At 55.5% G+C, this 16764-nt stretch overlaps 2 protein-coding genes across 8 annotated transcripts in view; one reads left to right on the forward strand and one right to left on the reverse strand.

The window, feature by feature from the left end:
- Wdr25 (WD repeat domain 25) overlaps window positions 1-6332 on the forward strand; it is a 136467-nt gene extending 130135 nt beyond the window's left edge. For both annotated transcript variants that reach the window (XM_036205343.1, XM_036205344.1), the window contains 3 exons: window positions 2870-3040; window positions 4634-4774; window positions 5489-6332. In XM_036205343.1, the coding sequence (XP_036061236.1) occupies window positions 2870-3040; window positions 4634-4774; window positions 5489-5710 (534 nt within the window). In that variant the 3' untranslated portion in view covers window positions 5711-6332. The remainder of the gene's footprint in view (window positions 1-2869; window positions 3041-4633; window positions 4775-5488) is intronic.
- Window positions 6333-11008: 4676 nt separating this feature from the next.
- The window catches only part of Begain (brain enriched guanylate kinase associated), a 34396-nt gene continuing 28640 nt past the window's right edge, over window positions 11009-16764 (reverse strand). For 4 of the 6 annotated variants that reach the window (XM_036205871.1, XM_036205872.1, XM_036205868.1 and 1 more), the window contains 4 exons: window positions 16543-16609; window positions 15900-16007; window positions 14270-14353; window positions 11009-13329 (listed from right to left, as the gene is read on the reverse strand). In XM_036205871.1, coding sequence (XP_036061764.1) covers window positions 11860-13329; window positions 14270-14353; window positions 15900-16007; window positions 16543-16609 — 1729 coding nt within the window. In that variant the 3' untranslated portion in view covers window positions 11009-11859. The remainder of the gene's footprint in view (window positions 13330-14269; window positions 14354-15899; window positions 16008-16542; window positions 16610-16764) is intronic. The other 2 variants (XM_036205869.1, XM_036205870.1) reach the window with 2 other exon arrangements.

Here is a 16764-nt window from a genome sequence, read left to right on the forward strand (position 1 = left end):
CATTGCACACATGCTCTAGAGCTGGCATGTATACACTGTCACATTCTTACACTTAAAGAAGCCCAGATGCCTGGTATCAGGGAAATGGAAGAGTCTGGGAGTGGAGACCTGGGCCAGGGCCAGAACCTCACTGTAGCAGCTCCCACAATCTGAGAGAACCAGGTGCCCAAGAGAGGCAGAGCTGTGCCTTCGTCAGCATTAACAGTACGGTGGAGTCCGGGCTGATCGGCCACAGGTGGTCTTCATTATCCAGATATGGCACGAGATGTCCTCTACTTTCCCCGAGGCCAGACTTCTCCAGTGGCCTGCGGTTGCCAGTGGAGGTTCTCTTCCTTGGCTCCAGTCCTGGGTTAGGGTGTGCCAGCTGCCAGGGTACTAATCAAGGTTGCCGTAAAACTCACCAGCCAGTTGCACAAATGGCGTGTCAGCTCTACAGAGTGGGTCACAGCGGGAAGGAAAGTCTGTCATGTTTGGTGATGAGCACTCAAAAGGCCAGCCTTCTGCCCACAGCTGGGCTTCATTGGCAGGGTTTGTCCATCACACGGCATGTTTCCCATCCATCTGCTTTTATGATGCCCTAATGAATTGGGCTCTTTCTAGTCATTCTGAGAAGATGTAGTCCTTTTGTTCTAGTAAAGTTTACTTGGGAGGTACAGCAGCAGGTAGTTCGGTCATGGGTGGCTGATGGCCCCCGAGTATGTCTTTCTGAGAAAAGGCACTTCTGGGATGTTGTCCTGACTCAACAAACACAGGGAGAGCCCCCATGTGCCTTCATCATTTCCTGGCCTAGCCCTTGCATAACCCAAGGAAGCTGCAGAGTACATGATGTTAAGGCCATGTGTATCCCAAGGCACACATGGTGCCTACTAACTGCTCTTCTCTACGAACTGGAGGGCTCTGACATGTATTCGCTGGGGAGAAATATACAAGCCACTTCCAGAGATGAATGTTGGGCTAGACTCATTTCTCGCTGTGCATTGAATCTCCTTCCTGGCTGTCTCTTGATGGCCTGGCAGCCTGGCCTGTGGTTGATGGAGAGAGGTACAGAAGGGGGAGTAGATGTGTCCTAAAATGGCCACAGACATGCCAAGTGATGCATGAGAATGGCTTTAAGGGTGGTGGGACTGAACTGCTTAGGACAGTGGTTTTCAACCCCTTTGGGGGAAACAGTCCTTTCACAGGGGTCACCTAAGACCATTAGAAAACAGATATTTACATTACAATTCATAACAGTAGCAACATTACAATTATGAAGTAGCAACGAAAATAATTTTATGATCGGAGGTCACCACAACATGAGGAACTGTATTAAAGGGTTGCAGCATTAGGAATCCTGAGAACCTTCGGCTTAGGGGATGAGCAGAGCCAGTGAAGAGACTCCCAGAGTCAAGGTGAGCCCTCTCTCTGATCCAGATCCCTCTGCCCATCAGCAAACCACAACATCTGCAGAGGCCAGCACTACACTTGAACACTGGATGTTGTGTAAACTTGTGGGAGCAGATGTTGGGGATTGGGATAGGTCCTGTCCTCTCCTGGGTCCTAGATGCTGCCGCAGCTTCTGACCTATCCATGGTATATCTCAGCAGCATTGTGGACCCTGCCTGGAGCTCTTCCCTGCTACCCTATGACACTGTGACTTTGAATCCTGGTGTTGGGGATGGCATGCAAGAAAACAGGCAGCTCCTGTTGCCTGAGGAGCTGCTGCAAACATCTGCCTGCCTTCATGGGTCTGCAGGGCTGGCCTCTCCTCTTCAGGGCTTGGGGGAGGGCACCCTGAGGGCGCCTTAGTAGAAGGCTGTTTCTAAAGAGGCCAAGTCATCTGTTGCCATGTTTGTCCCTAGGAACTTACAGAGGCAGAAACTGGCCAGCAGGTAATCCAGTTGTGGCCCCAGGGTAGCAACTGGGATGGGAGAGGCTTGGCAGCAGATGACCTGAGAACTGTGTGTCTGCTGTAGCCACATGGTGGTGTCCAGGGAGCTGATACCCCCCCCCCCCCGTGGCCAGTCCCAGGGGGCAGCTGGAGTCCTGGCTGTGCTAGCCATCCAGACAGCACTGAGTGTCTTCTCAGTAGTGCAGTTGGCATCATGCCATGGGAGAGCTCACTCAGCATAGTTGCTCCAAGTCCTTGCGTTGGGCCCCAGAACATAAAGCATGTCTTTAAAAGTAAAATACATTCTGCCTGCCTGTGGTGTGTACGCCTTTAATCCCAGCACGCAGGAGGCAGAGGCAGGTGGATCTCTGAGTCTGAGGCCAGCCTGGTCTACAGAGTGAGATCCAGGAAACAAACAAAAAAGCAAAATACCTCCTGAGATTTGAGATTCTGATGTTATTTTCTGTCTCCAAGAATGCTTGCTCCCTGTGTGACCCTTATTCATCCAGGGACAGTAAGTAGTTCAGGCTTTGTAGCTGTGACACCTTCAGGCCCTCTCAGAAGTATGACACCATTATCACTGGATGTCACTCTTCCCTTCAGTACCTAGGGCAAGGTGGGAACCCTGTCCCTAATGTGCTTTCATTGTATACAACTGCTGTGGAGGGACCCTGCCATCTCAGGAAACAACTGGATCTCGTTGGATCCTCCCATGTACCGACAGAGGTGGAGTGGGCATAACCAGAGGTCAGCTTGCCTCTGGGAGGCCATTCATTCCCAAGAGCAATAGACACTGGCCTGCTGAGGTTGGAAAGTCCTAGGAAACTGCGTGTGTGTGTGTGTGTGTGTGTGTGTGTGTGTGTGTGTGTGTGTGTTCTAGTGTCTTTTTTATTAACTCCTCCCATGCCTGGTACTTGGTAACTCTCCTTGGCTCTCCCTAGGTGAGCACCTGCCCCATGCTCCCAGGACCACTATGGTGACTAGTGCCCATCCTTGCAGGTGGTGAGAGGCTACAAGGCAACTATCCAGCAGACCCTGGACATACTCTTCCTCCAAGAAGGGTCTGAGTTCCTGAGCAGCACCGACGCATCCACTCGGGACTCTGCTGACCGAACCATTATCGCCTGGGATTTCCGGACTGCTGCCAAAATCTCCAACCAAATTTTCCATGTGAGAAGCCCTGTGTAGAATTGTTCTAGGTGTCAGCCATGGGGGATATTCCTGTAGCTCTGGGTTTGGGTCCTGGACCCCTCTCAGTCTGGGGGAGGAGGAGGTCAGCTATTTGGAATATGTAGGGTAGGGGTAGGCATAGGTCAGGCCCAGGACTGCTGCACACAGTGATGGCCTCTATAGACTACCCTTTGTGGTTTCAACCATCCATGGTGGCGATAAGACTCACTTCATAGAGTACCAAGAGCTACAGAAAGAAAATACTTATAAAGATCTAACACAGCATCAGACACAGAGAGTCCTCAGTAATAGTTTAACTGTTGTTACCAACCCACCACCATCATCACTACTGACGTCACTATTGCTGTGATTACCACCACCACCTTTACCACCAACATCACCATCACTGGGATCCCCATCATCATCACGTCTGCCACTACCACCACTGCTGTGGTCACTACCATCACCACATTGTCGTGATCAGTGTCACCATCTCTACCACCACCATCGTTACCATCACTATAATCACTGCCTCCACAGCCATCACCATCATCACCATCACTGATTACCACCACCGCCACCACCATCTCCACCATCACCATCTCTACCACCATCACCAACACTGTAGTCAACACCATCACCATCTCTACCACCATCACCATCACTGTGATCACTACTCTCACCATTTCCACCACCACCCTCTCTACCACCATCACCAACATTGTAGTCACCACCACCACCATCTCCACCATGTCAATATCACTGTGATCACTACCACCACCATCCCTATCCCCATCTCCGCCACCATCTCCATCCTTTGGTAATGGTAAGCTGTTACTGAGCTCTTGAGTGTCCTGCACCTGGTCTTAGTTGTGCATCTAGACCTTCTCCTCCCTGCGTTGTCCTTCTGCTCAGTGGGTTCTGAGTGGACCTGAGCAAGTCCACTTTCAGACTGCTTCAGAGAGCCTGGCAGATATGAAATGCAAGGCAGGGGAGTGTGCTGCTGGCCACTGTCTACTTCTACTCTGTTTCCACATGCTCAGGGACAAGTGAGTGCTTTGCTGAAATGCCTCACCAGGATGCTGGCTCATCACCTGCTATTCCAATGGGCACCGTGATCCAGTTGCTCCCAGAGAGCTGGTTGCTCTGCCGGGATGCTTTCAAGATGGTGGCTTAAGGACAGTCTTAGAGCTGGGTGTGGTAGCACATACCTTTCATCTCAGCATTCAGGAGGCAGAGGCAGGCCCATCTTTTTGAGTTTGGGACCAGCCTGGTCTGCATATTAAGTTCCAGGTCAGCCAGGGCTACAAAGTGAGACCCTGTCTCAAAAGCACCCTGCGGAAAGGACACAGTGTGTTGACGTTGTGCTCCACCTCAGACTGCAGAGCAGCAGAAAAGGACAGTTGCATTGTTTTGAAGCCCTGAGTATGTAGGGGACTTTTTAGAACAACAGCAGCCCACCCAGACCCCCAAGCCAAGGCCCAGGAGAAGGGAGCAAAACCCCAGGAGCAGAGTGCAGGCTGGGTGGCGATCTGTGAGAGGCAGAAACCCCACCGTGGTAGCCTTCATCCCTCCGTGGTCCTACTTTCTCAGGAGAGGTACACCTGTCCCAGCCTCGCCTTGCATCCGAGGGAGCCTGTGTTCCTGGCACAAACCAATGGCAACTACCTGGCTCTCTTCTCCTCTGTGTGGCCCTATCGGATGAGCAGACGGCGGCGCTATGAAGGGCACAAGGTACCCCATCTTTGTTACTTAGATCAAATGCTCACCATTGGCCCCCAAGCTTCCAGTTAGGACTCCAGGCTGTGTGGACCACTGGGCACTCTGCTGCTTACGTGGATGACTGCTGACTGTGTATATGAGGGTTCATTCAGGGTCCAGGCCACATGCCCAGCCACAGGCAGGAGAGCATGTCAGTTCCATGTCATGGGGTGGGAACAGGAACAGGATAGGACAGACTTGGGAGCCATTTCTCTGTGTACCCCTTTCCTGCTTGAGGCCCACTTTGCCGGGCTGGAAGAGGCTGGGGACTCACTGACTACTTGGTGCCAAACCTCAGCTCTGCAGAAGCTACTGCATCTGGGTCCCATTACAAGGACGTTGTGGTTAGATGCTGTCATCTATGAAGTTTACACTTCGAGTGCTGTGCAATTAGGCTGCAATAAAATAAAATAAAACACAATACTGTTTTAAGTAAGTTTACATTTGTGTTGGGCATTCATGTACTGAAGACCAGCAGCCCATGGGCTAGTGCACTGCCTTGGGATACCAAACCACCACCCCCACCACCCATCCTGTAGCCTCATAGTAGTAGCTCAGCCTTTGACCTCAGGGTCACTAGGTATAAAGCCAACCCCATGCTTGGCTGCTTCCTGGCCTCAGCTCATCCTTTGTAGTGTGGGGTCCTAGCTCTGCCTCACCAGTAGCTGGCTCTGTCTTTCTTCACAGGTGGAAGGCTATGCTGTGGGCTGTGAGTGCTCCCCATGTGGCGACCTGCTGGTGACAGGCAGCGCTGATGGCCGGGTTCTGATGTTCAGCTTCCGCACCGCCAGCCGGGCCTGCACACTCCAAGGGCATGCTCAGGCCTGCCTTGGCACCACCTACCACCCCGTGCTGCCTTCGGTCCTTGGCACCTGCTCCTGGGGAGGAGACATCAAGATCTGGCACTAATTGGCTACTGCGACCCTGACCCTGGGTGGGTGACACTAGAGTTCACTGGAGGTTAGGCCAGTGCAGGGGCCTGCCCAGCTGCCTGTTGAGCCTCAGTGACTCGTCTGTAAAAAGGGGGTGAGAAGCTGTCTCAGGGTGTAAAGACTGCATTAGTAAAGGCTTTTGCTAAATGCCTGGTGATTCTCCATCAAGTGTATGTTCTCTAGTTTTTCTTAATGTGAGTTTGGAAAAGAACACTTATCAGCAGCCCCCTGTTACCTTCATCCTGCAGGTAGGGGAGCTCAAGGTGGGAGTGTCACCTGCTGGTCCCGAGGGTGTTATCCTTGGGACACTGGGGCTCTGGGTCTTCGATCTGCCCAGGAACTCAGTGCAGGAACTACACAGGGCCCTGCCACTCACCTGCTCCCTGCTAGACACCAAAGCCATGCTTCTGCTCCCCCCCTCCCCTGTCACCTCTCTGGTCCTCTACCCCGCTGTTTGCCCACTAGCCACAGCTATGTGTCTATCCTGGAAGGGGTGATGAGGAGAAGCCCTGTCCCAAAAGCACCTCCAGGAACTGACTGGGCTGGGTTAGGAAGTGTGGTGGTTTGAATAAAAAATATGGCTCCCAAAGGCTCATATATTTGAATGTTTAGTCACCAGACAGTGAAACTGTTTGAAAGGATTAGGAGGATTCAGAGGTGTGACTTTGTTGAGGAAGTGTGTCACTGGGGATGGACTTTGAGGTTTCAAAAGCCCATGTTAGGCCCAGTCTCCCCCCCCCCCATCTCTGTCTCTATCTCTCTGTCTCTCTCTGCCTTCAGATCAGGATATAGAACTCTCAGCTACTGCTCCAGCACCATGTCTGCCTGCATGTTGCCATGTTCCCTCCCCACCATGATGTTAATAACCTCTGAAACTGTAAGCAAGCCCCGATTAAATGCTTCTTTCATCGGAGTTGCCTTGGTCATGGTGTCTCTACACAGCAATAGAACACTGACTAAGACAGGAAGCCTAGCTCCATAGGGACCTGGGCGGGCCCATGGGTCTCAAACACCACCAGAATTGTAACTGAGAGACTGCCTGGTGGCCCAGGGACTCGCTTGTAGGTTGGGGTGAGAGACAGTGAGGAGAGGAGGGGAAGAGGTCTGGGACTTGGCAGAGCGGTGTATGGTTTCACACCTTACCCCATTCTACAGTCTAGTCCCAGGCAAGACCTGCCTCCTTCCCTCTGCCCAGTTCCTCACCTGTGAGGCCAGAAGTCAAGAGAGCAGCCTGCGGATATGTTGGGGAGCTGGAAGAGTGTGGGCCATAGTGAACCCAAGTCTGAGGCCAAAGGTGGCTCAGGGATGCTGTGTAAGGACGTTTATTTTAGTGCCCAAGGCACTGAGGGGCCATTCCCACCAGGGTAAAGCAGGCCAGGGCCCTGGGCTGAGTCTTGTCCTAAAGCCCCAGTGTGCTTGCTGCCACAGTAGGTCAGCTCAGTTTCCCTCTCCCCAGGCTGCCTCCTTTGTGCTTGGGTGCCTCTGGGCCCTTGTACCCACTATCCTGGCCCTAGGCTACTGTCCTTCCCCCATAAGCATACCCTCTTCCTCATTCAGGGAGCTACAGGGAAGCAACAGAGCCTCCTTCTCCCTCAAGCACTGGCTTCCACCCTGTGCTGTCCTGTGTGGCTGACACTCAGGTATGGAGTAAGCTCCCTGGGCAGAGCTTTGTGTCCTGCAGTGCCCCTGGCACATAAGCATGCGATGAATAACTGCTGTGTGGCCTGTCAGGCCCAGATTCGAACTCCACCTCTGTGTTTCCTTCGTTACTGGGTGGCCTCAGGCAAGCAGTATGCCCACTCACTGTCTCAGCGTGGCACCTGCGTGCGGTGGGTGCTCAGCATGCTTGTGGAACTGAGCCTGTTCAGGTGGGTCCTGGGGCCAGGTCCCATTCTAAGGTCCTGAGTGGCAGGCCAAGGGCTGGTGGTTGCTGTTGCTGTCCCCTGCTTTCAGGGTCTTAGCAAGGTCCAGACTTAGTCCTGGCAGAGGCTGCTGGCAGGAGGCTCCTTCCTTCCTTCCTTCCTTCCTTCCTTCCTTCCTTCCTTCCTTCCTTCCTTCCTTCCTTCCCACTTGACAAACTCCTGGGTGCTTTAGCTCAGCTGGCTTCTGTCTCAAGTCCTACTAGAGTAGGATTCCTTCCTTGCCCAGGCAGATGGGGAGCTGTGATCAGTATCTCCCAGCATGAGCCAGAGGACTGAGGTGCTCCCTGAAGAACTCAGGGCCCCTGATGGTATCTTCATGAGTGTCTCCCCAGTTGCAGGCCTGAATTAACTAGAAGGCAGTAAGCCCAGCCTCCTCCAGCCTCTCCCAGTGCCCTCCCCAGCCTCCTCCAGCCTCTCCCAGTGCTCCCCCCCCCCCCCAGCTGCCATCCCAAGGTTTCTCCCTACCCCGGGGTATCTTCTGATCACTGCCCCCACTGCAGTGCTGGCATCACCACTGACTGGCTCTGGTCGCCAGGATTTTCCGGGAGGGCTAGCGGGTGGTTTTAGAGGGCTACCTCAGTGCCCAGCCCCCTTCTGCCCATGGAGCCCTGATCAAACTCTGGGCCTGCCCCCTGATGTTGTGGGATGTGGCTTCTCTGAACCTCTGCTTTCTCAGGTCCACAGTGGGCCTGTAGGGACAACGAGAGTAGAGAAGAGTTCTACAGACTGTCGCCCTGTTGGTGTTACCAGGACAGTCAGACACTGTTTGAATCTTCCATGCTCTGACTCAGGTCCAGGGGACCAGTCAGGGGTCTCTGGGAGTTCCACTGTGGTTGTTTCCGGGTGCCATCCCTAGGGTTTGGTTTGTCCCTGTAGGAGCTGGTGCCCCATGATTCCAGGCAGGAGGGCAGGTGTGTCCTTCTTCCTCTGCTTTCTTCAAATGTCTTCCTCCGAAGAACATTCAGGAAGATTGACTTTGATCCCAGCTGAGGTGTCGGGAGTTCACCATTTGCAATTTAAAAATAGGAAAGCTAAATTTGGAAAGCACAGAGCAGGATGAACCTGGAAGTGTGGGTTCTCCCTCCACCCACCCTCCTGGGCCCAACTCACCCCATCCTGCTTTCGCATCTGCACTCTGCAACATCAGATCAGAGGTACCCTGGGAGGAAAGCAGCCCTGTCTAGGGATGCCTCCACAGGCTGTATCTGCTGCTGGCTTGTTCACCGAGTCAGGTTGTGACTGTCATCTGAGTGGCACTAGCATGCAGCCCCCCACAGTGCGTGTCCATGACCACCATGCCCCCCCCCCACCGTGGCCTACTGAGGAGGCCTCTGTTCCAAGGGCAAGAGACATGCTGGGACCACCCATCCCCAAAGCCTGTATCCTTGACACATTTTACTGCCTCCCCAAATGGCTCTCTATATTCCCCCAACCCAGCTGGACTCCATACAGGAGTTTGTCAACTGTCTAGAAGGCCTCAGGAAAGGGCCAGTGTCCTGAGGCTACAGAAGGGGAAATTTAGCCCTACCTCTGGTGATAGCCAGCCAATGGGAGCATAGCCACATACTGACTGCCCATTGGGACTCAAGGGCCGGGGGCATGGACAGTTTGCAGCGGGTGAGCACACAGATGGGCATCATTAAGGACTAGGCAGGGTCTGAGTAGACACCAGAGAGGGTGGTCTGTGGATGAGGGGGCCCCTACCAGGGCTCACCTGGTGACATGGGCATCTGGGTACTGCCAGGAGCACCTGTCCTCTGTGGTATAGGCACACAGCACCTGGAACTGGTAGCTCCAGGCGGAGCCTGTCAGGGAGACACATGAAAAGCACTGACTGTTTTGGAATGCTCTAGCTCTCATCTGCCTAGGCCTTTGCTGGAGTTACCTGGTGAACTCCTATCCATTCCTCAACAGCCAGTGTGAGCCTCTCCTGACCCTGTCTCCCCTCTCCTCTAGAACAGGGGGGACTTGTCCTGGTTGGGATTCTAAGAGGCCCTCGAAGCTCTGAGCCTTGTGCTATATCTGCCTCCCCTCCCCCCCCTCCAGTCTCTTATTGGTAGAGCCAGCATGGGGCTGGCTGGACAGGTGGTGTAACACAGAGGACAAGAAGGAAGCATCAAACCCAGTTCAGGGGTTACTCTAGAAAGAAGTGCCCTGGGCCAGAGTGATACACAGCCCTGGGGGTCCTGCTGAGACAGCAGTATGCAGTACTGTGAGAACAAGATATCCCATGCTCTGGCTGATGCTAGCTTTGAAGGCTAAGGCAGAGCTGCAGGGCACGGAGCTGGGATGAAGTGGTTCTCAACAGGAGAGGCCGGAGTGTCCACAGGAAGCAGATGGAAAGCCCTTCTCTTCTGCAGGAAGGTGCTGCCATCCTAGGCTTTGTAGAAAACCCCATAATGCACTTTCAAGGGTTAAATGAACATGTGTCAGATAACCAGGCACACAAAGGAACAAGGTAACCTGAACAGGAAGCAGAGACAGATCCACAGAGTCTATGTGGTTAAAGTACCAGACCCCAACTTTGAAATGGCCCCTGGCTTTACAGAAATAAGGGGTGAGCTTGAAGAAACTCTGGGGAATAGGAGACCGGATGAGGACACAGAGCATCTCAGTAATTGGCAACTGAAATGGAAACTCAGTGGCTCTGTTTGGCAGTTGAGTGGACATAGGTGTGCATGAGCTAGAAGGTGAGCTGTGTAGCCCCCTGTAGGATGAGTCAAAAGGAGAGACACCCAATGCTACCAGAGGACAGAGGTAAGGGCTCTGCCATAGTTGGATGGCAGTCCCAGAGGGACAGAGGCAAAATGGGCAGAAGATTTTTAAAGCATGACATGAGGTTTCCTGGAACTGATGAACCCCACACAGTCACACCCTAGGGAAACCACTGCCAAGCCAAAGAGAAGCCTGTGTCCAGCGAGGAGGGAGAGACAGCTAAGGAGTCCCACTTTCTTCCAAGAAGCCAGAGCTGAGGGTCGCATAGATTGCTAGCATCAGGCCGCTGCCGGGACGGAGACATTGCAGAAAGTAGGAGTGGACCTTGCCATCAGGAGACCCACTCCAGCTGCAGGCCGGACTGGAGAGGCTGCCTCGGAGAAGGGGCTGTCTAGGGTAGCAGGGAGGAATAGAGAGTGCAGGGGACAGCCTCAGGGGACACTGAAATGCTGAGCTAGTCAGTTGGCGAGGCAACATGAACACCAGGTGAAAGCTTGGATGCTGAGCCTTGGAGGCTGCCAGGGGGGGCAGGGACCCACCCTAATAGATTGAAAGGGACTGTCGAGGGACACCAGGTCCCTGCTTCTGGTTAACTGGTTAACACCAGGAAAACAAACAAAAAACCCCATGAACCTGAATTCTTTCCATTGCTGTGCTTTATTAAGGAATGCGAAGTACAGTACTAATTGACGGCATGCATCACAAATCACAGTTGCACAAAGCGGTCGGGGCTGGGGAGTGGGGTGAAGGTGGGAGGAACCTCATAGCTGAGGTAGAGTCAGGTGGTATAGGGAGGGGGTGGGGAGGAACAAGCACCGGCTGTTCTGGGGGTGTCCCTGGCCCCTCTTGGGCCCACAGGCCCGGCCATGGAAGAGCTCAGGGTGGATCAGGGTAGAGTGCTGGCCGCACTGTGAGACGTACGGGTAGGGGCGCGGGGGCGGGTACGGGCGCGGGGGCGGGTACGGGTGCGGGGGTGGGGGCGACAATTTCTGCGCCCTAAGTGGCTTTAGTTCCCCTTCCCAGTGCACAGAACATCATGGATCCCTTGCTGCTGGCTTGCTAGCTTCTCCCCACTTGTGGAGACTGGTCCCCCTAGGGCCCCCGCCTCCCCTTCCCTGGGGCAAGCCCCACGTACCCTCGCTGGAAATGAAGGAGCTTCATGTGGGGAACGCCAAGGCTGCCATCCAGAAGCTGGAGGCAAGTGCTTGAAGAAACACCCTTTTCCCTACAAAAATAGTTTTCACTTACAGAATGGGGAATGCTCACTTCAGGGAAGGGCACAGTGTTTTCTGGGTAGAGGTTGTAGCAGAGGCTGGGGTGAACAAGACGATAGCAGAGAGGGTTGTTTTTCAGGTTTTACTGGGGTGTCTGTAAGGGGTGTCAGGAGGAACTAGAGTTCCTTAGCAGGGGTTGGGCACGTGGGGGCTGACTACTCCCTCTATGGGGCAGGGTAAAGTGGGGGCCCCTGACTGCAGCTCGCTAGTGACAGTCAGTTGAGCAGGGTTCCGTAGAGCTGGGCCTTAGTGAGACTGTCCTTACGGCTCAGCCCGGAGCCTCCAGTCCTGGGGAAGGCCTGCTGGGGGCTAAGACGGTTGGGAGGGTGCATTTCAGGAGAGGCCTCCATGGAGCTGGGCTCCAAGGAATCCCTGGAACCATGCTCAGGCTCCGGGCTGCTGCCAGCCCCACACAGCTGCATCCGGAGCCTATTCCTCTCCCTAGCCCTCTCCCTCTCCCTCTCCCCCTCTCCGGCTGCATAGCCAGAGAGAGGGTCAACTGCACGGTTGGGACTGAGGCTCAGATCCCCACCTGCTCGGAGGAAGCAGGGCTCAGCCAGATGACCCTGGGAGAGGTCATCGCCCTCCGAGAAACTATCGCCTTTGTAGGAGGCATAGAGGGGGCTGGCACGGCCCTCAGCACTATTGCCCGGGCTGCCGCCGCCGCCAGCTGCACCGCCTCCGCCAACGTCGCCGCCGCGACCCCCGCGACCCCCGCGGCCGTCGAGACCCCCGCGGCCGTCGCGACCCCCGCGGCCGTCGTGGCCGCCGCCGCCGCGGTAGAAACGTTCTGAGAAGGGCGAGTCGCGGCCCCCGTTGCCCGCCTGGTAGGGGTAGGCGCCGACATCCTCCATATTCAGGGGTCGCCACTGACCTCGAATGTCCTCTCCGGCAAACCGGCTACCGCTTGGCTTGGCCCTCAGGCTCCACAGATTCGGAGGCATCAGAGCCTGCTGGGGACTCGGGGAGGTCGGGAAGCGGTAGGACTCGGCCTGGTACGGAGACACTGTCCGAGCATAGCCTGGGGCTACCTGCGCCTCGAGCGGGGAGGCCAGGGTAGCCGAGGCCTTGGCGAAGCGAGGGCTGCTCCCATAGGCGGCAGCAGGTGGCTGGCGGTTGAAGAGCTCGTCGCGGCTGTTTAGGTAGATGGCCTGCTGCGAGGCGGTCAGCGTGCTCGCCTGCGCGTGCTCCTTCTCCTCGGACGTGGCGCTGAAGCTGGAGTAGGAGCTGGACGTGGGCAGCGAAGCCGCGTAGCCCGGGAAGGCATCGCGGCGGCGGAAGGCCTCAGGGTAGGCCGCCGCCCCGGCCTCCTCCTCCTCTGCCGCGCTGTCGATGGAATTCTGCGCCCGCAGATAGCCCACGTCGCCCACCGGTGTCTCCACGCTGGGGCGCCGGTCGTGCTCGTGCTCTTCAGGGCAGTAGAGAGCCGCGTCGCTGCAGTAGATGTCTTCCTTGTACGGGGGTCGTTGGCCCGACTTCTCCACTCCTTCGCAGAAGCTCAGGTCGCAGGCGGAGGCATCCGACAGGTGCGAGGACAGACTCCCAGGGTCTGGCTTCTCCAGCACCTTGGCCAGGACGCACGGGGGCACGCAATCGGCGCAGGCCTGATGGCAGAGTGGAGAGGTCAGGCTGCAGCCATGCTTCTCCATATGCAGGCTCACACACTGCTGGAATTCCAGGGGCAGCTGGAACGGGCATGGAGGAGAGGAGAGCAGAAACAGGACAGGTCATAGTCAGCAAAGCGGCTCAGCCTTGGCCCCGAGGCCAGGGCCACACCCGTATCACCGACAGACAGACAACAGCCCCCCACCCCCAGGTGTCTCACATTGCAGTGGGAGGCTTCTTAACTCCCAAGGACAAAGATGTCCTAGCACCTGGGGTTCCCCATCACCTCTACCCACCTACCCTACTCCAATGGGCCTAGTAGAGATTGGCTAGGCTACTGTCCCATGCCCTTCCTGGGTCCTGCCTAGTGAAGAGTGACTTGTTGTTGCTGGCCCACAGTGTCTGTGCCCCTACCCCAACCCCTGTGGACTGCTGAATGAAACAGAGGCAACAAAGATTGAGGGGCCAGTGCCAGGTGCCAAAGGTTTCCAGGAGTGCCTGGTGGCAGGTGGTGGTGGTGAGGTATACTGCTACTGTTTGATCTATTTTGTGAGTGTTGCATGTTTGTCCAGGCCTGGGGAAAGGTGAAATGGGCAGGAGTCTGGGTAGAAGATCTTTTGTGCATGTGGGCCAGGAGGGACAGTCTAGCCAGGATGGTCGCAGACAGGCAGGGTGGGCTCTGCTACTAGCTCACTCTGTGTGCCTTCAATGAAGCCCCTGTCCTTGATGTCTGTTTCTTGTCTCTGGTATGGGCCTACCTCTAACTGTGCAGTCCCCAAAGGAAACAGGTGTGTAACCCAAGCGGGTTAGGGTGGCCCTGGGAAGTGTAGTGTGTGTGGTGGGGGGAAGCGCCTTTTACCATCAGGAAGCCAGGACCCAGGTGCACGAGGGACGAGGGTTCAGGCTCACCGGGTAGCTTCTTCTTGGAGGGTGGGGAGAGGCTTCGGGGTGGGGTGGCCCAAAAGGAGCCGGGTGGTCCTGGGACGGGGCGGGCCTGGCTGTGGGGAGGGGACACATTACCTCGGACAACTTATGGACCCTGCAGTAGTTCTGGCTGCACTGCAGCAGCTGGGCCGCTAGATTGCAATCCTTCCTATAGTGCTCCTGGAAGACAAGAGAAGGTGTTCGGCGCCGCCGCCCTGGCCAACAGGGTGATGGGAGTAGGAGGGCAGAGCAGGCAGGGCAGCTGGTTTGGGCCAGTTCCTGTCCAGGCTCCACATTCTTGCTGCAGGCAAGGGCCTGTTTTGACCTGGAGCTGCTGGTGTGCGGAAGATGCCCTGTCAACATGGCACCCTCCACAGGCTGGGACAGCAGCAACAGGCGGGCCCCCATCAGCCCTGAGCTCCCAGAGGTTGGCTGACAGGTCCACCCAGTCTGGGTTTCCTGTTCCTCTAGCTCCTGGAATCCCTCCAAAGATGACTTGGTGGGAGTGCTGGGCACAAGTCAGGGACAGGGATGAACCTCAGCCCTCCCACCCTTGTCCCCCACTTCATGGTATTGCCTGGCCTTGGGGCTAACTGCCAGGCTGGGCCAGGATCAGGGTAGATGTGTGACCCCAGGTGCAGGAGGGATGCTGTTCTGCCTCCTGAGCTGAAAACAGATGGAAGCAGTAGGGATGAGGGGTGCTTTCGCCTTTGGAAATAAATCTCTGTTGCATGTGCCTGTGTTGGGCTGTTCCTTCCTACTCTCCAGGAAGCCACAGCTGTCCCTAGGACCTACCTGCATTGCCCAGAGGGCCCAGGACTACTGCCCCACTCAACCAGGACCAGTGTCCTGAGCTACCCTTTCCCACCCCACCTCTGCACCGGACTCGCATGGGGGGAGGGAAACTGGGTCTTGCAGCCCCTCTCAACTCTTCCCTGAACTTCCCAGGAACAGAGTTGAAAGTCATCCCCCATGAGACCCCACAGCAGCTGTCACGCGAACCAGAGGGCTGTGGGCACTGCCCAGCTAGCCCAGATCAGCCGCAGTGAGTAGGGGATGCCTCTTGGAGAGGCAGGTGACCTTGGACAGAGGTGCACACTACAGTCAGACTCCCTGATTAAGCTGTCTGTGCTTTGGACCTCCTGCCCTACTCTGGGAAGGGCCCAGGCCACCTGGCCACTGAGTGCTTAGTCTTCAAATCCTTCCTTGGTGACATGCTGCAGTGGAACTAACTAACACACTGTCACACTTAGCTGGGCACTCAGCACTTCTAACAGGCCACCCAGACAGTTGTACTGTCTACTTTCCCCACATGGACTTAAAAATCCACAAGGGCAGCCATTTTTCTTTCCTGGGTCTGTCTGTGTTGGTCAGACCATAATCTCAGAACCTCGTATGATCTTGTGGCAAGGAGCACAGGCACCACAGTCAGCCCAGAGGGGACAGTGGGAGGTGGCTGGCTATCTCACGGGGCCCCCTTTGGATATCCACACAGCTGTGAAGTTGAGTCTTGTGTGGGTGGGATGGATGGCCTCCTGTAACCCATCTTCAGTCCTTCCATCAGGGAGACTGTTCCCAAGTCCTCACTACATTGTCCCTCCCCTTGTTCGGAGCCAGGCTGGAGTTCTCTGAATTGGAAAGGTCCTGCCTGCCAAAGCTCCCCCTGGGAAGCCCCCAGAAAACGCCTGCCACATTCCTCCAGGAGCCAAATGCACACGGCACTCACGTTGTCCTCCGACAGCTTGTCAATGGTCACCTTGGCGTCCAGCAGGTGGCTGTTGAGGGCGACAATCTCGTGGTTCATCGCACGCTTCTCTTCCTCATAGTGTTGGCCCTGGTAATAGGGACAGAGGAAGGAGTGGTCAGTGGTTAGTGCCAAAGTCCCAACAGCTGTTGATGACAAGGTGCTCAAAAAGCCAATGGTGTAGGAGTTAAGACCACAGACTAACCTGGGTTGAATCCCCATCCCACCAAGGGTAAACTGGATTAGCCTAGGCCAGTCCTTCCACTGGGCCTCAGTTACCTGCTCCTGATGTCCTGCTTTTGAGATGCAGAGTATGGCTTGCCCTGTCATCTTACTCAATGAGTTGGGAGAGTGATGCTCAGCATGGCCCAGCCCCTACCTCTCCTGCCCCTTCTGGTCTCAGCTTGAAGACAGGCAGGTACTGAACACCCATCACTGAACAAGAACAAGCGGGAACCTCATCCTAATATAGGGGAGGTGCCAGAACCCCACAGTCATTCTCTGTGCTGCCTGCACAGGCTTGGCTTCCCTGGATCCCACCTCATTTTCATCCTGAGAGCACCTCCCACTCCAGGGAACAAGCCACAAGGGGCTACTCAGCGAGGACTGTGTGTTGGGGCCTCACCATCCGGTACAGCTTATCCTCCAGCTCTTGGTTGATCCGCTGCAGCGCCATGTAGTTGCTCTGAATCCTGCAGCAGGGGGCAACAGGGTTACGACTTGCAAGGCCTGACCTTCTTACAACCCCAGCAACCTCACAACCATCATGCTTAACATGGCTGTCAGGCACCCAAGCTTGTCCCACCAGCTCTACCTGATTTAATGTCTGTGCTTAAAATCTGATCCA

The sequence above is a fragment of the Onychomys torridus genome, chromosome 14 (assembly GCF_903995425.1).
Source record: "Onychomys torridus chromosome 14, mOncTor1.1, whole genome shotgun sequence".
Lineage (NCBI taxonomy): Eukaryota > Metazoa > Chordata > Mammalia > Rodentia > Cricetidae > Onychomys > Onychomys torridus.